This window comes from Phyllostomus discolor, chromosome 2 (assembly GCF_004126475.2).
Source record: "Phyllostomus discolor isolate MPI-MPIP mPhyDis1 chromosome 2, mPhyDis1.pri.v3, whole genome shotgun sequence".
NCBI classification, from domain to species: Eukaryota; Metazoa; Chordata; class Mammalia; order Chiroptera; family Phyllostomidae; genus Phyllostomus; species Phyllostomus discolor.
Genome location: NC_040904.2, coordinates 43,413,032 through 43,440,983, shown reverse-complemented (window position 1 = coordinate 43,440,983; position 27,952 = coordinate 43,413,032). Strand labels below are relative to the sequence as shown.

The window sequence follows — 27,952 nt, the reverse complement described above, 5'->3', positions numbered from 1 at the left end:
TCTGTATGCTGTGGAGTTTACAACATGTACAGTTAACATGTGGACAACAGCAGCACAGAGGCGAGGAGGGAAGAAGCTGAAGTGACCGCTGTGGGTTCTCGTGTGCTGTGTGAGCCGGGGCAGCATCACCAGACAGTGTGCTGTGACACCTTAAAGGTATATACTGTACACCCTAAAGCAAATGGGGAAATAACACGACAGGGTTACGAGTGACAAGCCAACGAGTGAGATAAAATAGAATTTTAAAAACCTCAGTAATCTAAGAGTTGGTCAAGAAAAATAGAAAACAATCACCAAGATAGTAGGTAGACACATAATCATATCAATAATCATATGGTCTCAACACCCCAGTTAAAAGGGAGTGATTGTTAAATTGGATATGAAAATAAAAGATTACCCCGTGGCCTATAAGAAAACTGCTCTAAATATAAAGACAAATAGGTTAAACGGATGAAAAAAGATATCCTATGCTAACACTCGTCAAAAGAAAGCCAGAATGACCATGTTAATGTAAAACAAAGTGGGTCTCAGAGCAAAGAACATGACCGAAAATGAAGAAGATTTGAAAATGATGAAGTGGTTAACCCATCAAGAGGACACCCCAGCCCTCACTGTCCACACACATCAGTAGCAGGACTTCAGAACACACAGAGCAAACACAGGACTGCAAAGAGAAATAGACTCATAAGCCTGAGAGATAGACCCCCATTGTTGTGTCTGATTAATAGAGGAAAGATATAAGACATGAAAAAGTTGCCTTTCAAAGATAGAGTATTTTTTGCATTCTAGGAACTCTTGGTTTGTAAAACCACCTGGGAGTAGGCATTATTTTCTGCATCAGACAGCAGAAGAAACTGAGGCACAGAGAGGTTATCAAGGTCATAGGGCTGGTGAGTTGGAAAGGCCGGATTCAAACCCAGATCTTCCCGACTCCAAGTTCACGCTCCTCCTGCACCTCACAAGGGGGGTTCCTTGGGTAGCCACTGGGCTCCAGCAGGGCTGCCTCAGACACTTTGAGAGTGCACACAGAGACAGACCGTGCTCTAGCAGTTGTGTTTTAAGATTCCTGCCCACCTGTCCTGGCTGGTGTGGCTCAGTGGACTGAGTGCTGGCCTGAGAACCAAAGGGCCGCTGGTTCATTCCCAGTCAGGGCACATGCCCGGGTTGCAGGCCAGGTTCCCCAGTGCAGGGCTTGAGGCAACCACACATTGATGTTTCCCTCCCTCTTTCTCTCTCCCTTCCCCTCTGTCTAAAAAATAAATCTTTAAAAAAAAAGATTTCTGCCCACCCTCATGACTGAGGGTTCATGACTGAGGGGCTGGTTGTCTCCAGGCTGAGAAGAGTCTCTGAGTTACAGGAACGTACCCAAGATTTTAGGGGGAAATGGAGATCTAACTTATGAGAGAAGGGACTGGAGCTGCCACAGACCCACCACTCGTGGAGAAGTAATCTCAGATGCCCTCCATGCTGTGGAAGGTGGGGCACTTCCCCTCATCCCCCATCCCCCACCCTCACAAACAAGAAAGGCAAAGATGAAAGTGCCTGCTCTCTCCCGAGGGCCACTTGTGGTTTCCCTGCCCAGGCAGCACACCTCTTAGGGAGGGCCTTCCAGCTACTTCTCATTATGTAAATGATTCGGTTTCTCTGCCACTTGTGAAGGAGGGACCTGCCCTGGAATTAGTCTCCAGCAGGTCAGAAGACCCAGCTGTGCTCAAGCGCATCAGCCGCACAGCAGCAGCGCCTGCCCCTGGCGAGTCATCCGTGGCTCCCCCTGACTCCCCAGTCATGTCCTGGCAGCTCTCTCCAGTGATGATGCTCTTCATGTTACTGGCCGGTAAGTGACACGTGTGACTTTGCACAGTGACCTGCCATGTCTGGTCCTATTAAACTTTAATGCATTTTTGTGCCACTGATGAAGCCGAGGCAGGACAGGCAGGAGACAGCTATCGCAGCTTCATTTACCGAGGGTGTTTGGCTTGGGAGCCGGCTCCCCGCTGTTACCTTACACACAGGGATGTGCTTCATTGGTTTCAAGGGCTGTAACAGCGTGGACTTGCTTCCTGTGAGTTAGGCAGAGTAGGTGTCAACCCCAGAAGACAGCGACTCTGTCCCTGGTTCGCATTTGGGATCTGGGCACCTTCTCAGGGAGAGTTTGCAGAGGTTACTTCTATTTAAGAAAAGGGAGAATGGAGCCTGGACTTGGACTTGGGGCTCTTGCCACATGATCTAGGAAAAGCACCTCAGGTCTTGGTTTTCCTGTTTTCTCAAATGGAAATGCTGCGTTTGTATGATGTATACAGGGAATCATGAAGACGAGTGAGATGTGGTCTGAAAAACTGTGCCATTTCAAAAAGTTACCAGCCAGGAAGGACATCAGAGATTTTAAAATATTACCATTATGCTTCAGATCAGAGAGGCTATCAGCGAAACTGAGCTTTTCGTGCCTACATTACATCCCCAACCCCTGCTTTCACCACGAGCATTTTCTCTCTAAGCCACTGAGTCCTCCCGTGTGCTGTCACCAGCTGTGCTGGTTAATTCACACTTCCTCCCAGAACGCTGAATCGAACCTGTGAGGGGCCTAGCTCTGTCCACACAGCCCGGCTCATGTGCTCAGACGGGGGACCCAGAGGCATGGGGTGTAACATGGATTGTGATGGAAGTCGGATGAAGGGCCGGGTCAGCTGCCCTGTTCCTGGCTGTTCATTCTTGTGCCACCTGTTCAGAATTAGAGTTTCACATTCTTCTGAAGGCAAAAGGGGAAGTCATCATTTCATTTAGGAGGGCAAGCTAATACAGCAAAAGATCTCAGCCTAGTAGGCACCCTCCGTGACCAGTCGATGGCTGACAGATGATTGACAGATGACTGACAGATTCAGGAAGGCGATGAGGGCTCAGTAAACGCAAGTGCAGGTTGAGAGGAAGTGCTGCACATTCTCAGAGGTGAACTGAGTGAGTGAAGCGTGGGAAGGTGCCCTGTTTTCCACACGAGGGGACAGAGGCTGCTCGGGGAATTGCTCACAGTCACTGAGCCAGCCAGGGGCAGCCGTGAGACGTGCACCCCGAGGGTCAGGCTTCACGGTCCACGCTCCGCACTGCTGCACCTGCACCCATAGGTTCCAGAAGCACTTGCCAAGTTGAAGAAACAACCATTAGGTACTTTGCTAGGAGAGACACAGCTTCTAGGTAAACGAGCTGTGTGATGGTTATCCAGGCACTTTGCTTCCCTGGCCTCAAATTTCTTTCCAATAAAATGAGGGGATTTCAGTTTGAATCAGTCAAAGTTTAGTCTCACCTGCACATAAGAGACAAGCTCCAAATAATATTAATTAGGCAAGACAAATGTTCATTTCTCTCTCATGTGAAAACAAGACCAGAGGAATTCAGACCAGGTCTGGTGTAGGAGCTCATTTTCATGGGCCCACTATCCTATGTGTGGCTTCTGCCCTAAAGGGTCTCCTCTTGGTTCCTAATGTCTGCTGGAGCTCCAGCCATCACACACGAGTTGCAAGCTGGTTAAAGGAGAAAAACAGACTGGCTGTAGAGAGGCAACATGGGCGATTGAGCTCCCTTCCAGCAGCCTTTCCAGAAGGCCTGCAAAACCCTACCCCTCCTACTGCCTTGGCTCAAATTCAGTCACCTGTTCCCACCCAGCTGGAAAGGAGACTTGGACATAAGGTTCTTTATGCCAGGCAGCAGGTGCTCAGCTTAAACCAGTTCTGTTACTAAGGGAACAGGGGAGACTGGGTTTTGGAGTTGTCATCCAGCGGTCTCTGCCACCTTCTGTCTGGGAGCTCTCTTTGAATCTCATGTCCCACAGGAAACTAACAGAGGTAAGATTTATATGTTTTTGCTAGAAAGTCAATGGTTAAACTGTGACATTGTGAGCCTAGCTGTGCTAAGGGCCCACCCCCTCCCCCCACACATCCAGAAACTGGCTTCCTGCTGCACCCAGCTGGGGCGGCTTCTGTTGCCTGGGCACCTGGGCACCTGCCAAAGAAAGTGCTCTGGGGCTACACACAGTTCCCCATCCAGGATGTGGCCACAGTGCCCCTTGTACTCCCATCTGTGTGCCTTCGCGCTCTGCAGACGCAGCACAGCCTCCAAGACCTGCCAGGCCTGCTTCCTGCTCCCCCCTTCCTCACACCCTCCTTGTGTTCCCATCATGCTGACCCCTCTGTTACTCTCCAAACACACCAGACTCTGAAGCCTCTGTGCCTTTGCACAAACGCTTCCTCCTACCCGGGAGACCATTTACTTTCTTGTCTGTGGGAAGAATTCTCCTTGTGTAGGATTACCCACACCATGCTGCAGCACGCAGGGCCTGCTTCCGTGACAACGCCTGTCACACTGAGGAGTGTAGTCCATTTGTGTGTCTGACTCACGTGGCTCTGAGCCCCTGAGAACAGAGACTTCCCCCCAGTGCCTGGCATGAAGCTTGGCTCCCAGGAGGCTTCTACCTTTCTGTGCCGCACTGGGAGTGGCAGGGACACTGAACGAAGGCCGTCAGGGAAGGACTGACTGTCGGGGAAGCACCTAGAAAAGACACCATGGTGTGGTCACTGGTTTGCCCCGGCTTGGCTGAGGAGTTGTCTCTGGGCTCCTGCTGCAGGTTGTAGGGGAACCAAAACCTTCTCGTGCCTCTTCCTGCAGCTCATCCTCCCGAGGAATCCCAGCGCTGGGCCCAGGCCCTGGGGTACTGGTTCACTGAGTCTCCCGAGTTCTGGAGAGGAGATGCTGGGGTGGGGAGCCTGGCAAATCAGTGTGTGGATTCCAGGGCTATGGTTTTTGGTTTTTTATTTTTTTAGTAGAGAAGGGTCAAGACAGATTCTGAGCTATGCCCTGCCCTTGCTTCTGCCCACTGGCCTCTTTGTGGGTCTCAGACCAGTGAACTTTGACCTCTGTGGGACCATAGGTTTCATATAAAAACTATGACCCGATTTTGACAAAGATTAGTCATATATGTGTGAATATATATGCACATATATATTTACTATATATATGATTATATATATGCATATAGTAAAATAGAGTATTTCTGAGAGTATCATTTCCATTGAGTAGCTAACAAATATATGAGCTTTCTGGGATGTATTACAATGCAGTGCATACCTACCTATGTCATGTTCCCGTCTAATCACCTGCCAACCTTTTACAGCCCACTCTCCTCCAGAGAGGTGGGACAGGAAGGGAGGGGCCAGAGAGGAGAAGAAGAGGAACATGAGGGTGACATGTCCCAGACTGGTTCTGTCTCTAAGACACTCAGACACTTTCAGTCACTTTCGGTTCAGCCACCTGCCAACCCAGCCTTCTGTTACCCAGCCAAAGTCGCAACTACACCAAGACCCCATGACCGCCAACACCCCAGCCACCCCGCAATACAGTCTCCTCACCAAGTGCACCGTGATGTCCACCGCGGGGCTTCTTGTCCTGCTGGGGATTCTGTGCCTTCGTGAATGAGGCCTGTGCTCCCCGCTTCACGTGCACTCTTCACCGTTACTGAGAGAGGAGCTGTAATGGCAAGTGAGGAGGGCTCCCCTTTTAAAGAGTGTGCTACTCAGCTGAGAAGATTTGCTTTAGCTCAGAAGCACAAGCTGTACACAATGGGATTTTATCAAAAACCTAATGATCTCCCTAAGGGAACAAAAGACAGGTGGTTTTCAGCCTCCCAGAGTTCTCTGCAGCAATCTTTGCTTTTTACTACAAGATATTCCTGAAAACCACATTTGGGAGTGAATCCTCTTTTTTCATAGTAATAGTATGAACTTAATGGGGTTCCTGTTGGGTTTTCGACTGAGGAAACAGCAACTCAGGTTTAGCCTAAATGAATTGTAAAAATAAAACTTCAACTGTCAATCTTCATAACAATCTCAAAAGGAAAAATCTTGCTCCAAGCTCTACAATGTGGGCATAAGATTTCCACATACAGTGAGTCGGTAAACATTACAAACTAAACCTACAGCCCATAAAACCCACAACTATTGAGTGTCATCCATTTCAGTTATCCAAATGAACATTCAGATACCAAAATGATTCTTTAATAGTAGTTCCAAGTAATGTAATGTCATTACTAATTTCTTTTTGGCCCTGATTGGTGTGGCTTAGTGGGTTGGGCATTATCCTGTAAACCAAAAGGTCACCAGTTCAATTCCTAGTCAGTGTACATGCCTGGGTTGCAGGCTGATTCCCCAATGAGGGGCATGTGAGAGGTAACCAATCAATGTTTCTCTCCCTCCCTCTCTCCCTCCCATCACCTCTCTCTAAAAATAAATACAATCTTTTTTAAAAATTAAAAAGGTAATAATGCTATTTCTGCAGCAGTGCAGAAATCATTTTTTAAAAAAGATTGTATTTATTTTTTAGAGAGAGGGAATGGGAGGGAGAAGGAGAGGGAAAGAAACAGTGGTTGGTTGCCTCTCACATGCAACCAACCAACCAAGAACCTGGCCTGCAACCCAGGCAAGTGCCGTGAGTGGGAATCGAACCAGCGACCTTTTGGTTTGCAGGATGATGTCCAACTCACTAAGCCACACCAGCCAGGGCTGTGCAGAAATTATTTATGTGTTACTACTGGGCTTAAAGTTAGAACTTTTCTGGAAAATAATCACTATTTCAGCACATGAACCTTTAAAAGTGTCACCAAGAACCCCCAATATGAAGGCTTGGTGAATTGGGATCCCTAGAAAGACATCCTTCTATTCTGCTGTCCTCTGCTTTTGTCTCTTCTCTCACTACTCTTCACAGTGACACACACCACCTCTACCACCCCCAAATCTAAGGGCGGGCTTTGGTTCAGGCAGGGGATTGAGTCTCAGTTCCAGAATTAGTAGTTGTGTGATTATGATTAACCTGATAGAATTTTCTACACCTGAGTTTCCTCATCTTAAACTATTGGGATCGGGATAGTACCAACCAGAGGGTTTTGAGAGGAGCTGGTGAAGTCAACCCTTGACCTATAGTAAGTGTCCAGTATCTTGGGATTTGTTGTTGTTATTATTATGGGAAAAGAAAGCACTTAAAAATTATTGAATAAAATAAGGAGATAGTAATGGAGATTAGGGATGATTTTTTTATTAATATGAATGTCAGAACTGTATAAACGCCAACATAGAGAGCTCTCCTTTGCCTTTTCCCAGTGTTTTCCCAAGTCACTGCCCAGCACCAGACAGCTCCAGCTCAGCGGGCGCCAGTACAAAGGGCCAATACGGTGAAATCACAGCACTGCAGAGACGAAGCCATCCCTCACTGTGCCCGATCGTAACTTCCCAAGGAACATCATCTGCACTTTGTCCACTTTTCTGGCATGCTGTGTGCCTGGACGGAGACCAGGGTAGAACTGTGGGTTGAAAAAGAGCCAGAGGCCTTCTGCCCTTAAGGGATGGCCCAAGAAAGAACCTGTGACGATAATACACACAGCTTAATGGTCCACAAAGGCTTTCACTTAAACCAACTCTTTTTGTTTTCTTTATTTGTTTTGTTTGTTTTTTGACTCACTAACTTTTTTCAGCCTGACAATACTCCTAGAGGTCTACAACCCTATTACCCTCATGTGCCCATTCATTCATGTATTCATCCAATCCACATCCACTGAATACTTTCTACGCATGGGCACTGGTGGTGGAAAAAATACACACAGTTCCCACCTCAGGATTGCTTTTAGTCTAGTGGGAGAGAGGTACAATAGGCAAATAAATCAATAAGTAAACATTTCATCAGGGCTAACACTCTGTTGAGACATGCTGTCTTGCCAGGCTTATTGTTCAATATTTGTATTCCACCCCTTGGTACAATTACAAGTTGTGATTAGTGCAGTGAAGACAACAAATAGAACTCCGTGAGGGGGGCTCGTGGCGTGGAGAGCTCGCCTGCACAAGGAGGTCAGGGAGCTCTCTGAGGAGCTGATGTGCGGGGTGGGCACAAGTAGGCTTACCGTTATGAGTATGTGAAATACAGTTTGTTCTTGTATTATTATTTATTAATTATTATACTATTTATTTGTATTATTTTTCTTTTTCTTCTTCTTCTTATTTCATATCCATACTAATCATTTATCTTTTAGGTAACAATGGCTGGTAATTTAACTTACTTTTGTCTACCCCTGTATAAGCCAAAACATGAAGGATAGCCCACTGGGTGTATCAGAGCAATTATGGCTTAATTTTACTCTTCCTTGAGAAAGGCTGGGCCACTCAAGAGGTTAAGGAAGGAAATGACAGGAACTGGTCTATATTTAGAAAAACTGATGGTAGACAAAAAATGAAAGGCAGTGAATCTCCTCTTATTGGAGGTAATTAAGCATAGAAGAACATATGGAAAATAGTCATAGGTCCAATTCACAGATCGAATTAAGGTTTGGGCTAGATGACCTTTAAGATCATTTTTTAATCTGGGATTCTATGATTTTGTGCAAGAGATACAACTCTGTCTCTCAGCATCATTCACACTGTCCCAGCTCTGGCAGACCATCACAGCGGCGCTCTACCCAGGAGCTCCCTCTTCCGGGGACTGTCGGGATTCACACTGGAAGATTGGGGAATGAAGAGGCATTGACACTTAGATAGCTCGGAGCACGGTCACCTGGTGTGCTGGGACCACACCCCATCTAGATGAGGGGGCTGGGTGCAGTATGATCACATCCCTGTAAAAAAACATGGCTACACCAAAACAGTACCATCGTGGCCTTGTGGTAGAATCTTGAGTGATCTTGACTTAACTGTTATATCCTTGTAAATTTCCTCCCAATCTGAAAATACGCATGTTAATTTTTAATGAAGAATGGAGAAGGGGCTTCGTGAGCTCTTAGTGGGCATGCTAACACTTTTGTTTCTTAATTTGCAGTGATTTTTTATTACAGCAGTCAAGTAAGAGGGTTTCCAGGGGTCACAGACTCTTCTCAGCCCACGACAGCAGCAACCGTCCAGGCCACAACAAAACTTTCTTTTCTGCAAACAACTAACCAAGAGCCTCACAAAACAACAGCAGCAAGATTAACCAGTGGTCCCGTCACCTCTCAGACAGCTGCCACGACATCTGACTCTGAGACCTCAGCCACACACACAACAGCACAACCTCCAACAACTGCAAACAGCACCCTAGCCACCTTGGTAACTGCAAACAGCACCCTAGCCACCAGCCCAACAAACCACACCATAATCACAACCCAGGCCACACCCAGCAGCTCCCACACAGCTGCTCCAGTCACTGAGGCTACGATTGGCCCCAGTGCAGCTTCCGCTTCACTGCCCCCCACCACACCTCCCCCAGCCCATCCGACAGGCACCAGCCCATGGACTGTCAGCCACACAGCTGGGAAGACCGTCCCACCCAGTAACCAGACCACCTTTCCAGCAACTTTTTCCACTTCATCATATATCAGCACAACCAGTCAGAACCCCAGTCAACACACCCATGCCCCAGAAACAGCCACCACTGCACACAATGCCACCCAAACTGCCTCACCCACCACCGTGGCTCCTGGACCCACCCTTGCACCTCAGCCATCATCAGCCAAGACTGGAATTTATCAGGTTCTCAATGGAAGCAGGCTCTGCATCAAAGCAGAGATGGGGATAGAGCTGATGGTTCAAGACAGAGAGTTGGTAAGTTGGGGCCGTGGGCCTGTAACACTGTCTTCAAAAGGGTCTGAGCGGAGTTTGCCTTGCCCAGAATGGGCATTCCCTTGCATCCTGTGTCTTTTAATGAAACACGTACCTGTGAGCATCTCTTACTCCAAGGTGCTCTATTAAAAGGTGAATCTGTTTCAGAATATGTATCAAAATAGAAACCAACAGTGCCTGCTTGGAGAGAGGAAGGCACACACCAACAACTTAAATATGCATGCCCCTCACTTTTAGCCAACACGGGCAGAGCACTGGGGTGGGTTGAGAGTCAGTGCCAGCTTGGCCCGGCCCCACCCGCTGACTCCCAAGCCTCAGTAAGTGTCCTGCGAAATGAGAGCTTTGGATTAGATGGTCTCTGTGGTTCCAGCCAGCTGTGACACTCATGTGGAAAATCCAGGTTAACAAGAAGATTGGAGGAGCTGGGGATGAGGCTGAGAATATTTGATTTATTCAAGGAATCGCCATAAAAATTGTGCTTTTTTTTTCTGCACAGTTTTTATGATTTCCAGTAAAACTCCCACGTTTGAAGCAGGAGTGTTTCACGTAGCAAACCTTGCTTATGTGCCTTCCAGCATGTGTAACCTAACAAAAATTAAATCCCACGCAGTTTATCAGGAACGCACCTGCCACGAGTTATCTACCGAGGAGCCCCTCGCCAGGGGAGAACTCCTTTGAAAAGTCTTTTGCGTGTGATAGTTTGGAAATGTGAGGTGTCATTCAGGGGCCTTGGAATTCTCAAGTGAACAGCCATGAGCCCTGAGTCTCAGACTCCCTTACTAGTCTGTGCTTCTGCTTCTGGAGCTGGAGTTTTCCCCTACATCTCAGGGAGCTGATCTATTTTATTTGGTTTACGTTTTTTTCACCTCAGCGATACTTCAACATTGACCCCAATGCAACCCAAGCCTCCGGGAATTGTGGCTTCCGGAATGCCAACCTTCTCCTGAACTTCCAGGGCGGATTTGTGAATCTCACATTCACCAAGGTGAGGACGGAGATGCTTTGTGTTGTTGCTGTCCCTGCCCCTCACCCCGGGCCCAGTGGTGCAATCCCACACTCCACTCTAAGTTCCCGGGGAAATGGATCTCAGGTCCTTTTGAGATGTTCTCTGATAAGAACGAGGGGCATGGAGAGGGAGAGGAGGAAAGTGTCGACACCCTGTGTTTGCCTTCTGCCCCCTTCAGCCTCCTCCGTGCTGCTCAGAAGGCCTTGGAGGCCTCTTAGGGGAGCCTTGGCCCCGAGGAACTGGCCGCAGATGCCCTTTGCAAACCACCCAAAGGGGGAAGTTGAGCAATGAACAGACCCACAGGAATTCCCAGTGGACACCAGAGAAACGAGATTACTCTGAGAACAAAACCAAAGGCCAGAATGGGTCTTTCCAACCACAGCAGGCAAAATCCAGGGACTAACCAGGCCCTGGGTTTTCCAGGCCGTATCCTGGGAGGGTGTCAACAACAGACTAGAACAGAGAGAACATGGACATGAGGTCAGAGCCTCGGCTTCAAATTTGGTTCTGTCACTTGTTCTCTTTGTGACATCAGGCAGGCAACTTACGCTGTCTGCGCTTTATTCCATCCCTTGAGAAATGGAGGGAGGGAATGAGAGATCACCTCGGTGAACAGCATTGTCCGGTATGGGGAAAGGGGACATTCGATGACCAGGCACTGTGTGATGGGAATGACTGAAGTGGGCGGACGTCCTGGGGAGACAGTGTTGCCCGCCCCGCACCATGCCCTGAAGAGTCTTTAAATACAGGCTGAATAAGAGCTGAGGGGAGGTTGCCATGAGGACCCTTGCAGCTGGAACTGTGTGATCCCCTGTTACCTGTCTGATGTAACCCCTGAAGTTGTAGGAGTCACAGTTAGCAGACCTTGGATTCGAATGAGCATAGAATTGGGGTCAGACAAACCAAGATGGACTCTCAGCCACAGTACTTACCAGCTGCATGACCTCGGGCTCCTGAGCTATAAAACAGAAGTCAGTCCACCCAGCTAATAGGACCTTGGCGGGGGGACTAGCAATGGTGTGTGAAAACCCGTCTAGCACAATGTTTAATACAGGGGTCGTTAGTGATATCACTGCTATTAGCTTGGTCTCAAAGCCTTGCTCCCCAGTGTGCACTTCTCTCCTTAGGGCAGAGATGCAGCTGAGAAGTCAGCGGTTTCCTCTGGGCACCGCATGGGAAAGACATGACCCCTCCCCCCAGAAGGACAGTCAGGGCAGAGAAAGTGCTCTATCCCTGGACAACTGAAGTTAAACTACAGAGGTGTTGGGGATTTTTAAAAAGTCACTTCAGTAAAATGGCAGATATAGGTATGAGCGCTGCTGCTGTAGTTCAGGGCCAGACTGCACCCAGACCACCGCTCGTGGGGGTGACCGCCTGCAGGAGGACGTGCCAACCTCCAGCACCGACTGCAGCTCACCACGGCCACTGCCGCCAGGCCGTGGGCAGGACCACCAGCAGGAGTTTCCTTGGTGCCCAACTTCTTTTCTTGCTACGTTCCTGTCTCCTGATGCACCCTATCCCTGCCTTTCCAGCACCTTCAGGCTGGTCTCTATATTTGATCAAACTCCACCCGAAGGCTGAATTCCTGTCTTTCTGGAAGTCCTCCGTGTCCCCAGAGGTGTGGGCTGGAACTGAGTGTCCAGACTGAGCTAGAAGGACCAGCAGGGCCTTCCCCTCTCCACCTGCCTTCAGGAAGGAGCAGGTGAGCCACTCTGGGTCCACGGCCCCAGGTGTTGCCATAGCTGCTTCCAGTCTCACCCCTCAAATTCACCTTATTCCCCAGCACCAGTTCCCCAGGCAGCTGACTTCCCTTTGCCACCAGAGGAAAAGAAAGAGGCTCATAGGAGATAAATGTTCCCGGCAGCCTTGGTCCTTCTGAAGAATTTCTGCACTGAAAAAGGGAACTGGTTTAAACGCCCCCAAACAACCACAAGTTCAAAGATTACAGGGGGGTTAAGCATAGAATTTAATGAATGAAGGCAGTAGGCTAGTAAATATTTCTTTTTTCCTTGAAACAGGTGATGACTTTTTATTTTCTCACTTCTTTAATAACAAGATATTTTTAATTAATTCAATTAACAAAGATTTTAAAACAGAGTAATGCCTAACGTGGGCAAGGACGTACGTAACTGAGTACTCTCAGCCTTGCTGGAAGGAGTTTGCATTTGGACCCTGTGACCCTAGGTCTTCTGTGTCTTCTTCCCCATCTTGTAAAAACATTTTCCCACTGTTGAGGAAGCCCGATGCGAAGGAAGATTTCATTTTTCCATCAAATCTGCATGAGAAAACCATCAGTAAGCATGAGGTGTCAGTGGCCACTAGTAAGGCCCCTGCAGTGAGGAGATGAGAGGAAGCCTGGGGTGCCTGGACTGCCCAGCGGGGCAGCCCCCCCGTGGTGGCAAGTGGCACCCCACCCAGCACTCACCACCGTCGTCTATGGCAGGCACTGCCATCCTGTGCCGGTTGTTAACCATCCTACACATCACTCTACCAGGTGATAATGAGAGACCAGTGTGGCCCAATCTGATTGTTTAAGAAAAGGCAAAAGTTCAGATCTTCTTATAAAAACACATGATTTTTAAGTGTTGGCAACACAGTTTTTAAAAATCTGAACATTCTCCTGGCCAAACGAAACGCAGCTGTGGGCCCCACTCTGCCCGTGGACCCAGCGCTACACCTCCTGCCCTAACAGGCAGGCCGTGAGAAATGCAGGGAGGCAGGAAAGCTGCCTGGATGCTTCCACGAGAGACATGGGCTCAACCCGTCAGTCAGCCACTTCTCCAATAGTGCTGCGTTCTACACCAGCCTGTCTCAACAGATGTAGGAGTGAGTAACACCTGGGGTCAGATGAGTCCTTGGGGATGGGGGCTGTCCCGTGCCTTGAGGGATGTTGAACAGCATCCCTGGCCTCTACCTGCCTGATGCCAGCCCCGGGGTTGCGACCCCAGATGTCTCCAGACATCACCAATGCCCTCCCCCGGGCAGAGTTGCCCAGTCGAGACAGCGTGCTCTAGAGAACAAGAGAGCCTTGGAAAACAGGAGTGTGTGTTGGTTATATTGTAGTAGACGTGGCAGGTGAGCAGCCAGTCGTGGAACAATAAGTGGATGCCGATTAGCAAGCCTGGTTCACAGACCGATTTATCAGTGAGAGTTCGCTGGGCACCCAGTGCATCCTCAACCCTGAGCTGGGCACCATGGGGAGAGAGAAAAGAAATGTAGGCTGTAGTTCCAAGTGTCAAGTCATGAACGTCATTTGTAATTTTTTTCGATGGAAATATAGTGACAGAAATATAGAGAAAAATCTGCCTCCTAAACTGTCACGTGATGTTATTGTTCAGTCAAGGCTTTTATTACCCGTGTCATGTCCATGTGACCGTGGACAAGTCGCTAGTTCTCTGTCCGAGTCTGTTTCCTCTCCCACACGATGAGACAAGGCAGCACCTGTTGTGCTGGTGGCCGTGAGGGTGAACCTGGCAGGCACAGGTGCAGGCGCTGAGCATGGCTTCTGGCTCACGGTGGGGTTAGGAGAGGTGGGTTTCCTTTCTCCTCTCTCTCAGTTTCATCGTTTTAAAAGACCTGAACACCTCTCCATGGCAGTGTCTCGTTTGATTAAGGTGACATGCAGAAAGTTGTTCAGACCCTCCAGGTGCAAGATAAATGCACCTCCCTCCCCCTGCTGATGTCCTTCCTGCCCAGGGAGTTGGTTTTAAGATCACCTTTCAGTAACTTGTGTGGAGTCCATTTTTCTGTGTTCCACACTGTCCCTTTCTTATCTACCTGGCTGGCCGGGCAGCTCCAGGACACTGGAGAAATCAGTCGCTAGTGGGGAGGGAGGTGTGCGGGGCTACGCAGTACACTGGCCAGCTGAGTTCTGGCGATCTGCTGCTGCCGCTGCCCCACCTCATGGCTCCTTAGAACCTTCCAGGGGCCTGTGGAGTCCTCTCGGCCTAGAGACTCTGGAGAACTGTGACTAGTGTTCAATGTTAACATGGCAGAGACCACTATTTAGAAGTTCCCAAGTGCACAGGAGCATTTTATGCTGTTTTCCCTCTGCCTGGAAGGCCCCTCCCACCCATCAGCCCTCTTTTGCATTCATCCTTTAAGATGGGTCAATTATCTTCAGCCCATGAAGCCTCGCCCACCCCCACCTCCATCCCAGGGAGGCCTGGGAGACTTCCTTCTCGCAGTTCCGCCACCCCCGTTAGTGTCCTCGTCACACATTCTGCCATCTCCGACTTGGTCACATTTCTCTCTCTAGTGCCCAGCCCTGGCTTGGTACATAGTACACAGCAAATATTTGATGAAGAAATAAATCAATATTTAGCGAACCTAAACGTCACAGAGAACTGGGCCAAGCCACCAAAAAGGTGATCAGCAGCTCTAAAGAAACAGCCCCTTTGGCTTCCTTTGCTGTATCGAGAGCGAAGGTGTCTCAATGTAGTCACAGCAATGCTGAGTGGAAAAGACCTGACTGGTGTTGAAGGCAAAATCCACATCCTGAACATCTGTGCCTGTGAAACTCCTGCGATACGCTTTGCAGAACTAAAGGAGAGGCCCCGGGGCCCGCAGTTGTTGGCAGGCTGTCTTCCTGGGCAGGCTCCACTGGCTGGCTGGCTCAGGGCCTGTCCTTTGCTAAGGAGGGTGTTTGGGTCCCTTGAGGAATTGGAATCTCTCCCATGAGATGTTGCAGAGCTCTCTTTCCATACTGGCAGTGCAGGGCCACTGTGTCAGCAACCCACCTGTTGAATAGTGGGGTGAGACTTTTGCAAGTAGTCTGTTCAAATGGACATGGCTGTACGGAGTCCTTGGCGCCCTTTTGTCAGTGTTGATGGTACACAGAGGATCTTCATTGTGCCTTCAAGAGTGTGGCATGGTAGATGTTTTCCATTCTCCAAACCAAACCCCAAATAAGAAAAACATCTGTCAGAGAAGAATGACCATGTGGGTTGGGCATTGAAGATAAAAAAGACACCACAAATGGAATAATGTGTGGCATGTAATTTCCCTTGGGCTTTGGGTTAAGTCTAACACCTGCTTGAAGCTTCCCACCCCACCCCTCCGCCCCTCTCCTCTGTAACCACCAGACTGCTGTCCCCCAGAGCTCAGGGTTCAGCCTCTTCAATCAGTAGAGCTATCTGAGCTAAGCTCACTTACTTGTTCTCTCCTTTTCTGTTTGTGGTAGATCTGAGCTCTAGGAAATAGATTAAAAATATACCATGTAACCTCAACGAAAGAAGTTTATTAGCAAGGGAGGACCTGTGCAGTCAGGAGGGCCTGAGCTTGGTTTAATGCTTTTCTGTTACCCCTTGAAATTCTTAAACGATTTTTGAACAAAAGATCTTACATCTTCCTTTCGTACTAGACCCCACAAATTATGTAGCCGGCTCTGCTTCTAATAGATGTGTATATAAAGCAGCTGCATTTCAGTGACTATGAAAGAAAGTTCTTGCCCAGTGAATTTTTGTCTATACCCACTTTCTGATGGAGGAAAATGCAGGGTGGGATCCTGTAGACAAGATCTTGCTTTGTCTGACCTCTAAACAGTGGGAACCAGAGCTGGATGCTTAACTTCGCTGAGCCTCTTTGTTTTCAGCTGTAAAGTGGGCTAATAATTTCAGGGGTGGTTGCAAGGATCAAAGGAAGTGATGCAGGTGAAAGCATAAGCTTAGTAAACTGTGAAACTTCTGTGGAAATACGAAGCATCTCTTCTCCATGTGAGGACAGATCAAGGAGGTGCCATGGGAAAGTGGAGATTCCAGGCGGCCTTCCATGGGGCCCAGTGCTGGTCTCCCCACTCCCTGTGGCTCCTCAAAGCAATCTCTCACTGGAGCCCAAGCAATTTCCGAAACCAAGCTGTGCTCCTGTCACTGTCCTGCTTAAAATGTTTCAGTGGACCCTCTCTGCCCTCAGCATGGAATAGGGTCTTGTAAGAGTGGTTCTGGGCACTGAAGATGCCTGGGCACAGGTATCTGTTGTGCCAAATAAAAATCTGAATGAATGATATGTGTAAGCAATCCAAGAAATGGACTACATCATAGATGTGTCTCCCTAAAATGAATGGATCACCGGCTCTGGCAGGGTGGCTCAGTTGGTTAGAGCATTGTGAGCTCAATTTCCAGTCAGGGCACATACCTAGGTCACAGGTTCGATCCCCAGTTGGGGCAGGTATGAAAGACAACCAATCAATGGGCCTCTCTCTCTGTCTCTTTCTCTCTCTCTCCTTTCCTCTCCCTTCCTCTCTCTAAAAATTAGTGAACATATCCTCAGGTGAGGATTTAATAAATAAATAAATAATAAAATGAATGGATGCTCCAGGCACATTGTCAAACTAACCTTTGAGACCTAAGACTGAGCTCTTCAAAGGAAGGAGCCAGGTCATACTCTTCTCCCCAGACTTAGAGCAGTGCCTGGTCCAGAGTGAGTGAACATAAGAGAGGTCGGAGACTATATTTGCAGACAGGCAGATGGGGATCATATCTTTCTGCCACTTATTATGGTTATGACCTTGGGCCAGTCATGGAGTCTACATTTCCTCTCATAGCTGTGAGGGTTAAATAAGGCGCAGCATAGTACATGTCTGCTACAGTACCTGGCACAAGGTGAGAAGTCAGTATGTAGTAGGTGAATTCAATGAATTTCAGACCTAGAGTTCAGTGTATCAATAGCAGTTACCTTTCTAAGACAATCTGTATTTCTGGAACCCTTATATTATGTAAGGAATTATTTCATCCACAAATAATATACAAATGTGGTCAAGATTATTATTGTTCCATTTCTTTAATGCCTAGATTTGAAACTTCTACAGGTAATTCAATTTGAAATTCTGGATAAAACATGGAGATTCCTACATTTCTGAGTGCAACCACCTGGGGTCCCCTTGTGCAGACACCTAGTGACCTCAGGGTAAACCATTTCTTTCCAGAATCACTCACTGTGTCCCCGTGTAATCATTTTGGAAACATGGACCCATCTGTTTGAAGGACTTGATACTCTACCCAGGAAAATGTAGCCAAAATTCTGCATGCACAGTTTTCCCCCAGAGGGTTTATACTTCCCCATAAAGTCCACCCATGGTAGCCTTAAGGAGGGGTGGCCCCAGTTTGCACCCCTACAGTAGGATATTAATTACAAAAGCTTAATGTGTGGTCCTCCAACCCCTCCACCTTCCAGGTGTACTTACATTTTATCGGGGGAAACTTGGCCCATTTGGAGGGACTCAAATTGTACTGGTGGAATTTTAATTTCAGACTCTAGCATCAACTATGCAGTAGAGAAATTTTGGACCAGTGGCAAGCCATTACTTATTATTTATTTATCATGTGGTCTATTTACTTTTGTTTGAAATTTTTAAACATAATTATGGCTCCATACCAACACACCTCAAACCCTCATATCAAGGATTTAGTAGCTGGGTTCTCACCTGAACAAAGGGTATACACCAGGGTCATGAATGTGAAAACAGAGAGCTCCCCAAGGTTAACATGCTGATGTTTTGCAGGATGAAAACTCCTACTACATCAGTGAGGTGGAAGCCCATTTGACGGTCTCAAACCCAGGTAAGAAGCTAGAGAAGGCTGTTCTACCGGCAGTGATGCTGCTTCTGGTTAGTTCATGTGTGATCCTGTTGCATTCTTGAATCTTCGTTGCTGCTTCTGAGAAACAGACTGAGACGGTAGCCCACAGTATGTATAATTTGGAGGGAACTTACTACGTCTTTGTGTACTTCAGTTTATTCGTCTGCTCGTGAAGGAGGTGGGACTATGTTATGTCAGAAATCATTGTCAGCAACAGTAAAGAGTGTAGTGACTTTGGACAGATTTGTGGTTGAGGGTGCAGTGTATTCTATAGTCTTAGAGTCATGCATTAATTTCTCCCCAAAAATGTAGTTAGTGCCTGCTAGGCACCAAGCCCTGAATACATGGGAAATCCATTATTATCTAAACAGGTAGTCTCTGCTCTCAGGGAACTTACATTCTAGAAGCGGGGAGAGGATCATAAACAGACACATTAAATTATGATACACAGTTAAGTAGTGAGAAGTTCTATGAGAAAAATACAAGCAGGGTAGGGTGGAGAGTCCTGGAGAGTGCTGGAAGGTTGTTTTAGGTAGGGCCTTCAGGAAACCCTCAGGGGAGGAAGGCCTCTCTGAAGAGGTGAGGTTTGAGCAGAGAGACACGGGAACCTCTGGGCCCAGAGGAGCTCTTTCCAGGTGGCGGGAACAACAGACGCACAGGCCCTCAGTGAACTTGCTAGTGTGCCTAGAGACCAGCAGGGGCCAGTGAGCAAAGCAGCAGACGAGGTCTGAGGGCAGCTAGGCCAGAGCATGCAGAGCCTTGGGCAGGACAAGGTGAGGACTTTGGAATTTATTCTAAAGTGTGAAAGGATGCCTGCCGTTGGAGGGGTTGGCGTAGAAAAATGATACATCAGGTTTGCATTTCTAAAGCTTCACTTTGGTTGCTATGTGGAGAATTGCCCATAGTGGGGCACATTGAGAGAACTTCTAACATGTTTGCTTCTAGAAAAGTAATGCTCCCAGAGAAGAGCCGGAGTTTCTCAGAGGCCTCACATGTTTCTCTGTGAAGCCCAGATGGAGATAACAAATCGTATTGTGTACCACTGTACTGAGTTTCCATTTCTGTCTTCTCCTTTTCACAATTCTCTCTTTTGACTGGGTTAAACTTAGTGTCTTATTAAGGAACTTATACTAAAGAAATGTACCAAGAAATGAAAGTGTGGAGAAATGTCTATTTTAAATACTAGCTATGTTATATTAATATTATTCAAGAGGATGTTGTCAATGATTATTGGTAAAATGTAAGTAGGATGTCGTAGTCAGCAGCTCACTTTCATGTACGTTGACTCTCCTGGGTAAGTACACTCATACAGGCCGGCAACAAGTATTGGGAACGCATGTTAGCGAACATTATCGTTAGGCCTGGACCAACTTTTAGCCGGTAATAGGGCGGTAATGTCTCAAGAGGCAGGGGAAGGGAAAGTAAGGCCAGGAACTAATTTAGAGGCTGAGGGAGGGGACAGAGCAACTCCAGGTCCCAATAAGCAGGGCTCAGCAGCAGCAGCAGCCGCTGAACACAGTGTGACATCGCAGTAGTGACAATTCTCATGTAGGCGATGAGGGTGGTATCAGTAAGAGTAATAAGTTGTAATTATGATGGTGGTGACCGTCATAGTGTCACTGGGGGTGGCAGTGGTAGGCCACCCTGTGATATAACACATGATGCAGCAGTGTACGCAGAGAATTCAGTGCATCGTGTAGGATATTTGCTCATACAGATGTAAGAGTCTACAGCAACTGCAAACAGAGCACTGGAAAAAGTCCCCAAAGGGCAAGAGTGTGATTTTTTATGAGGAGAAGGCAGAACTCTGGACAGCCACCGCTGAGGGAAGGCCATTTAACTGACATGGGCCACCCAGCCAAGCTGGGACTCAGTGGATATATGCCAAGATCCATATATGACTGTATTTCACCTTTGTGTTTTCAGAGAAAAGTTACTACGGCGTGAAGAGTGGTGCGACGGTGTTTGAGACCATGATTGGGCATTCCTTCAAGTGCGTGAGTGAGCAGAGCATCCAGCTGTCAGCCTCCCTTCAACTGAAGACAATGAACGTCCAGCTTCAAGCCTTCGATTTTGAAGATGACAACTTTGGAAATGGTAAGTGAAGCTTTTGTCATGTCACTTAAACTTCAGAGACCCATGGGTAGTTTCAAGTGTGTGTGTGGCTTGCTTTTTTTTTTTCCCTGAAGCTTTTTTTCTAAAGGACAAGAATCACATGAGCTTCTCAGAACAGTATGATTCCACAGAGGTTTTAGGTCAAGCTCCTCTGGCTGACCCTCCCTCCTACCATTTCTCTATGAGTCAGCGCCCATCTCAGAACCAGACACCTTAGCCCACTCATGTCTACTGCCCTCCCACAGTGGAATACATTCTCCTTGTCTGACCAAAACACACATTCGGAATCCTTTACACACACACACACACACACACACACAAATAAATCAGTGAGCACTGGTAAACTCAGCTGTATTTGGAGAACACTTTGAAGATCCTGAGTATTAGTGATGTCTACGAATCAAGACTTCAGAATAGATTCTATCCTACTCACAAAGAAAGACGAGAATTCAAGATAGAAATGCACTCAGCTGGTCCCTTTCTTCCCAATTACGAATAGTTGCCTCATAGTTAGTTTTAGTTTCCATGTAACTTCTGCTTTGGGCTTTAACCACCACAGAGGGAAGCAGGTCCTAGAAAGAAGGCCAGGGGTGGGGTGGAGTGCTGGGTGGGTGGCGGGGGGACCAGGGTAACTTTCCCAAAAAGTCCCTTTTTCCTTGCTGGGAAAACAGTGTTACAAGGATTTCTACATATGTCCAGGAATTGAACTTCAGTGTCTAAAACATCCCTCTCATAATAACTCAAGTGTGAATCTCAGCCTGTTCAAAGAGAATGATCACACCAAACGGTAGGCTCCTGGCTCCCACATTTTCAACCCCTCCTCCCCAAAATCCTGGAGCCAGTGAAAGGTTTCTGGGTGTCAGGAGCCCCGGGCTGTCCAGCAGCCCCTTTAAGAAGTGCAGAGTTTGAGTAGAAAACTTGGGTCATGTGATCTGGTGGGGAGCCATGGCTCCAGGACTTACCCTACTTTGGGAGTCAAGACACAGTTCTGCTTCTGACCCTCTAGACCAAACCAATGTTTCTCAAAGGTGGGTCTGCCTCCCAGCTGTACCAGAATGACCTGGCCCCACCTGCCAGCCACTGAATCATCATCTCTTGGGTGTGGGGCCTGGGTGTCTACAAGCTCATACACTCCTTAAGTGATCACAAGCACCACACGCTCCAGATCACTGTGCCGACCCTTTCCTTCCTCGTCTGCACCCATCGGGATGTCTGAGGCAGCATGGAGAGGCCCAGCAGTTCCCTCACTCCCTTGGCTTCCTTCTCTGGGAAGCTGAGGCAGGCAGGGGCAGGATCCATTCCCACCAGGTGGCCGGCCTGTAACATCTGTTACTCTGACTTCAATTACAGAAGATGAATGCTTCAGTGACAGAACCAGGAGAGAAATCCCTGTGGCTGTGGGTCTCAGTATCACAGGACTGCTTGTCATTTTGCTAACAGCATGCCTGGTGGCCAGAAAGGGGCCCAGTAGAGGATACGAACGCATGTAAAGCCCCAGCTTCTTCAGCATGTGCAAGGTTAAAAACTTGAGGATTCTGGCTTCCTATTCAGCCTAACATGAAGGGGTCGACTTTTCCTGTTGCCTGTCCCACCCTGCCAATCTGTCAGGAAACCCAGCTAATCCAAAGGCTGGTTAAAACGTAATCCCTACCACTTCCTTCTGTTAGTGCGGGGAGGCTGTGCCCATGGGCTTGAAGTCCACCCGCACACCTGCTCACGGCAGCTGGCTGCAAACACAAGGAACAGGAGGCAGGGCCTTGAGTAGGGTGCTTGGGCGGACACAGCAAATACCCACAGGGAGAACTGTGGGAAAGACATTTTCAAATTGCACTGAGTTTCCTTACACATTTTTAAGAGTCTCAATATCCAGTCTTTAAAAAAAATTCATTTCAAAATACATTGTAAAGTGATTTTAAACTCCTAGATTATGCCCAAATTTTGATTGTCTTAAATTACAGATTGTTTTACTAGACTGTTATTTTTTTTAAAAAAGACGTATTGTACACTCCTGTGATGTACTCTTAGTCAAAAACTAGAAACTAGAAAACTTTCTGACATTGCATTTTTTAAATGTAAAGCATGTACCAAAGATCTTGGCAAACAAAAGCAGCTCAATAAATGTTAGTTCTCTAATTCCTTCACCTTCATTTGTTGTCTGCCTTCTTAACACGGTCTTTTCCTACTTTGTCTCTATTTTTCTTTGATGCTAGTCTATCTCTGTAAATTTGTTAATTTGGGCTACTGTGGAGAGAGGAGGTAAAACAACAAACAATCAGAACTTGCCAGCAGAAGAGGCAGATTGACCCAGATTATGGCCCACTTCCCCTTTTAGGCAAACACTTACCAAAATAATTACAAACCAGGAAATTCTTGGCTGGGGGGATGATTGATATCTGGAGGAAAAGTTCTAGTAAAAAAAGTCTCAGAATGTTATTGATGGTTTTCTATCACATTGACTGATTAAATAGGAGAATTAGAATGTTTATTTCAGAGAAAGAGGATAGTCACGGACTTCTGGATGTTCACTGCTTTTACTAATGGGAAGTTTCTTGTTTTTCTACATTTGCCAAAGGTGCCATTCATTACTTTTAACGGCAAGTTTATGAAAGCTGGCAACAATTCTATACCTACTGTTTATCTAGGACATGTGCTGGCTTTCCCTTGAGGTATTCGAGTTCTCTCCACTTTCCAGAATTGCGGTGGTGGGGAGGGTACCCAGCAGCTTCAAGAAGGTTTCAAGAGGCCAGGACAACATCTTGAGTGTCAGGAACTTCCTGTTTCCCCTTTAGAACAGGAGCTGTTGATGAAAAATCTGGGATGTGAGGACCTGGTATTTCCCAAAGTGATGCAGGTTTAACAGAAAGGGCTTGACTTTGGAGAGATGCCACTTCTCTCCACATCCGGTTCGACTCTCGTTCAGGGCACATGCCTGGGCTGCGGGTTGGTTCCCGGTCAGGGTGCAACAAGAGGCAACCGGCCGGTGTTTCTCTCCCTCTCTTTTTTTCCCCCTTTCCCTCTCTCTAAAAATAAATAAATAAAATGACCCTGGAGTGTGAATGCTTTGGAAGAGAATGTAGACCAAAGGTTTATGATCAAAGTAAGTATTTATAAATGGCTATTTTTTAGAGAGAGGGGAAGGGTGGGAGAACAAGAAGGGAGAACATGGATCAGCTGCCTCTCACATACCCCTAACAGGGGACATGGTCTGCAACCCAGGCACGTGTCCTGACAGGGAATCAAATCAGAGACCTTTTACTTTGTGGCATGGCGCCTAACCCACTGAGCCACACTGGTCAGGGCAATAAATAAAATCTTCAAAAAAGAAAGAAAGAAAGGAAGAAAGAAAGAAAGAAAGAAAGAAAGAAAGAAAGAAAGAAAGAAAGAAAGGAAGAAAGAAAGAAAACAGGTAGCTCAGCAGGAAACAAAGTGATCTCAAACACAATTAAGAAGAAAATTCCTAATTTCCTTTAATGATATCTTAGGAAATTGGATGAGATGCTTAAGTATAAGCAAGATGAAAACAAATGATGTGACTACTATGCAAATTAACTGCAGCAAAATAACAATAAAAATAACATAAGATTAAATTAAATTATGAATACCAAGTTTTAGTTTTACAGTATGAAAAATATCCTGGAGATGGATGGTGGTGATGGTTACACAACAATGAGAATTTCTTAATATCACTAAAGTGTACACTTAAAAACAGTTAAAATGGTAAATTTATATTATATACATTTTACCACAATTTTTAAAAATCAAATCAAATTAAAGAAGGGAATGGTTAGAAAGGAATGTATTTGATAAACTACAAAGAAAATACAACTCAAGGAACAGGGAGAACCCCTGACAATCGGTTTATGCTGACAATTACTTAACAAGAATGTGAATTCCATATAACTGGAGCTCACAGATGAGATACTATAATCAAAGAGCAAGGTAAATAGGTAATTTTACTCCTAAGAAAACAAATTGAGTATCAAAGCTACACACGCACATAACAAATAGAAACAGTAAGAGGTATAATTGATAAGGCTGTAAACTAAATTGTCTTCACAGAGAAAATGAATGAGATAACTGGTTAATGCAGACAAAATTCACACTGTAACATTCCAGAGAAGCTGCTAGGGGTGGAGGCTGCTCAGACCATTCAACATAAGGACAATTGGTGCCCTGGAAGTAGAGGACTCAAAATTAGAATGAAAATATATTTGATGGTTTCAGGGCTTTCCCTTAAAATCAATCATTGAAGTTGCAGATTGAAAGAGCACGGTGCATCCTCCAAAAAACACTGAGATCTGCCACATTTTTAAAAAATGGCTGTTATATTCTATTGTATGATTGTGCCATTTAAAATTTTTGGTAAGTATTTAGTTTGTCCATTTTGCTCTCATAAAATGCAAATTATTGTAACATATCTTTATGTACTTAAGTGAATATATTTTTAGTATAAATTCCTAGTAGTAGGATTACTCAGTCAATAATTATATGCTTTATCTTTTGTTTGAACTTTTCTGTATTTTTTCCAAATCATTTTAAGTTCTTAACTAGTCAGTATGTTTTTTTATCTAATAAAAATTAATATACATGACAAAATAATCATGTACTACAAAAGAGTTTATCAGGAAAAACAGCATTTCCCTGTCCTTCCTCTAAAAGATAAAGCACTTGTAACTAATTTTAACAATTTCTTATGATAACTATTTCCTAATTCTTTTAAAAATATTTTAAAAGCTTTTCTTACAATTTCTTAATTTACCAGCTTTAAACTTCTTGCTAAGGCAGATACAAGATATAATCCTCTTAGGCCCTGGCTGGGTCACTCAGTTGATTAAAGCACCATCCTAAAACACTAAGGTTGCAGGTTCAATTCCTGGTCAGGGCTCATGTAGGAATTGACCAATGAATGCACAAATAAGTGGAACAACAAATCAATGCTTCTATCTCTCTCAAAATCAATTGATAAAATTTAAAGACTTTGTTTTTTTAAAAAAGATTTAATCCTCTTATACCACCCCTTTTATGGTTTTACCTCCACTTATTATTAAATCAATAAGATATATAATTATAGTTATGTAAATATTGTCTCCTACCAAATCAAATATTGTGTGAAAAGCAGTTTCTGTGTTGAACAGATTCGGATGTTTCTCTGGAGTCTCTAATTACCATTCCCTCTCCCTGGCCCCTCCTGAGTTTTTTTCTTGGACTTAAAGTGAGAATTGGGTAAATAGTGATCCTTATTTCATTTCAATATTGGTTCCTGCAAGGACCTCATGGATATATCCTCTCCTCTACCCTTGAATAAGATATAGATATGGTTTTCCATGTACTCGTACTCAGTCAAGCTCTGCTTTATCCCTGGGCCCTCCACCTGTCTCCAGGAGAGACTGATTACATTTTAAATGAGTTGATTAAGTACTCTCTAACAGAATGAAGAAAAAAAGAGTTTGACTAACTTATAAAATTTTGTTTTTAAGCTCTAATAAATAAATAGGTCTATTTTCTAATATTTTTAGCTCAGTAGAGCAATAGAAAGGAACTTTAAGTGTTTGACAAGAAAAGTTTTATGAGGTGGATAAGCATTACATGTTTTCAAGAGATCATGTGTAGTCCAGTCTAGTGACACAGTCTCTTTTATGTAAACACATCACCATTTGCAGAGAGCGCACCTGTAAGAAATTGGAGCTAATCTTATTAAATATCTATTGCTGAAAAGATAAGGTTATCTTAGTTAATTTACCAACAATCTTACATTTTAGTTGCTTACTTTTTAAAAAGAAGACATTGCAAAGTTAAATAACCTACCCAAGTTCACACAGTTAAGGGTGGGATTAAAAGTCAAGCCCGGGTCTGACCCCAAAGCTCATCTCCTTCCTACTCTAGCCTGCCTTCTGGTCTACTCTCATCAAACCTTACGCCCTATATTGTATTTGTTTTTTCTCTTAGTGGACGAGTGTTCGTCTGACTACACAATTGTGCTGCCTGTGATTGGGGCCATCGTGCTGGGCCTCTGCGCCGTGGGTTTGATTGTCTATGGAATCCGCCTCAGGCGTGAATCATCTGGATACCAGAGAATTTAATTGGTGCCCAGGGGAAAAGAAAACAATGGAGTTTAGAGAATTCTTTCATTGTTTCCAGGATACTGGGCACTTCCCTTAGAGTGTGGGTCCTTCCAACAATGTAAACCATCTTTCACAAAAACCAAGTCATTTCTGATTCAAGTTCAAGCAGAACATCAATTTCTAAATTTATTTTATTTTAGGAAAAATCTAATGAGTTCTTTAAGACTATTTTCTAGTTTCCTAAAAATATCTTAATGATTCAAAGTCAATATTTGAGATACATTAAATTAACATAACTTATGTAAAGTGGGATATGCCTCCAATTTATAAACCAAAGCATCTAATGTAATTAACACTACCTGTGTTCAACCTGGGGACTTGATTTTATCCTTTATCTTTTTCATTTTAAAAAGTGCCTATGCTTTGTCTATAAAAATGGTATTACAATCCTTTAGTATTTATGTCTTATATGACAAACATGCTGACGATCTACTAACTCCCTTCTACCTTAAATGGTTTTTTAATTATCAAAAAGGACAATATTCCACAGGAAGAGCCTAGGTTTTTGGCCTGACACCAACAAGAGGAACAAATCAGCTTTTTTTTTTATCTGATTATTCCTACCCCAGAATCACTGAAGACTAAGAATTAGGTGGCTATGGACAACAGAACTGAATGATAAGCCAGAAACAACAATGATGACCCTTGATTATTGAACATATACGTACTAGACACTAGGCGAAGCAGTTTACATAACTTATGTAATTTACATCATTTAATTCTCATGACTCACAGATGAGTAAACTCAGGCGCAACAAAATTAATCATTTAAATGCCACCCAGCTAACAAGTGGCAGAGCCAGAATTTGACTTCCCATTGTCTGGCACCAAAGCCTCTGGTCTTTTCACTACACCAAGTTGCCTACAAGAACAAGTGGTACTAAGTGCTGCCCAAGGCCTCACACTGGCACATGCTCCATTTTTACATGGGAAGTATATTTATCCAGAATCATAACAGATGAGGGAGATTAGAGGAGGACTCGACAGGTAATAAAGTAGCCCATCTTTAAGTCGCCTTCTTTACTCTTGTTAAAGAAGATGGAGGGGTTCCGGAAGACATTAGTCAGTTTTTTCATTTTAATGGGATTATTTTGCTGTGGCTCTGAAGATGAAGAAATGAAGTCAACTGAAGGTATTTTATTTCTTTAAAAACAGCAATTTTCTGCTAACCAACTTTTCTTTCTTGAAGTAGGTCTCCCTCTAGTGGCAACTTGCATCTTCTGCACTTTTATAGCCATGTTTTCTATTCATGTTCACTTTATTTTGTATAGTAGCCTGCCAAAAAATAATTTCCATGCTTGGTGTTACTGCTAAAGAAAGGAACTAAGTCAGGACATTAACAGAATAGATCACATTCCTATAGCATTCCTTAGTAAAAGAATGATAATTCAAGTCACCCCAGAGTACAAATTGACTTTCCCAACTTGTTCTCTTATGAGTCGATAGGATTGGCAAGGTCCTGACTTTAATCTTAGTAGGATATTGAATTGTATTAAAAGTTTTTGTAATAAAAGCCTA

At 45.4% G+C, this 27,952-nt stretch overlaps 1 protein-coding gene across 2 annotated transcripts; it reads left to right on the top strand.

Moving 5' to 3' along the window:
- Nucleotides 1-1,620: 1,620 nt before the first annotated feature.
- Nucleotides 1,621-27,952, top strand: LAMP3 (lysosomal associated membrane protein 3). Of its 2 annotated transcripts, none has more exons than XM_036017743.1 (6): nt 1,621-1,834; nt 8,839-9,597; nt 10,472-10,602; nt 18,122-18,179; nt 20,124-20,294; nt 21,663-22,459. In XM_036017743.1, exons 1-6 carry the CDS (start codon nt 1,786-1,788, stop codon nt 21,800-21,802), a joined length of 1,308 nt encoding a protein of 435 aa, XP_035873636.1. In that variant the 5' UTR covers nt 1,621-1,785; the 3' UTR covers nt 21,803-22,459. The 2 variants fall into 2 exon arrangements, with proteins under 2 accessions (XP_035873636.1, XP_035873637.1); XM_036017744.1 differs by lacking the exon at nt 21,663-22,459 and adding an exon at nt 26,259-27,952 and having other exon boundaries at nt 1,635-1,834.

Bases quoted from the DNA above. Each gene is read 5' to 3' on its own strand.
- LAMP3 (XM_036017743.1), top strand. From the start codon at position 1,786: ATGTCCTGGCAGCTCTCTCCAGTGATGATGCTCTTCATGTTACTGGCC. The intron at 1,835-8,838 runs GTAAGTGACACG...CTTAATTTGCAG, and splicing joins GCTCTTCATGTTACTGGCCG to TGATTTTTTATTACAGCAGT. The intron at 20,295-21,662 runs GTAAGTGAAGCT...CTTCAATTACAG, and splicing joins AGATGACAACTTTGGAAATG to AAGATGAATGCTTCAGTGAC.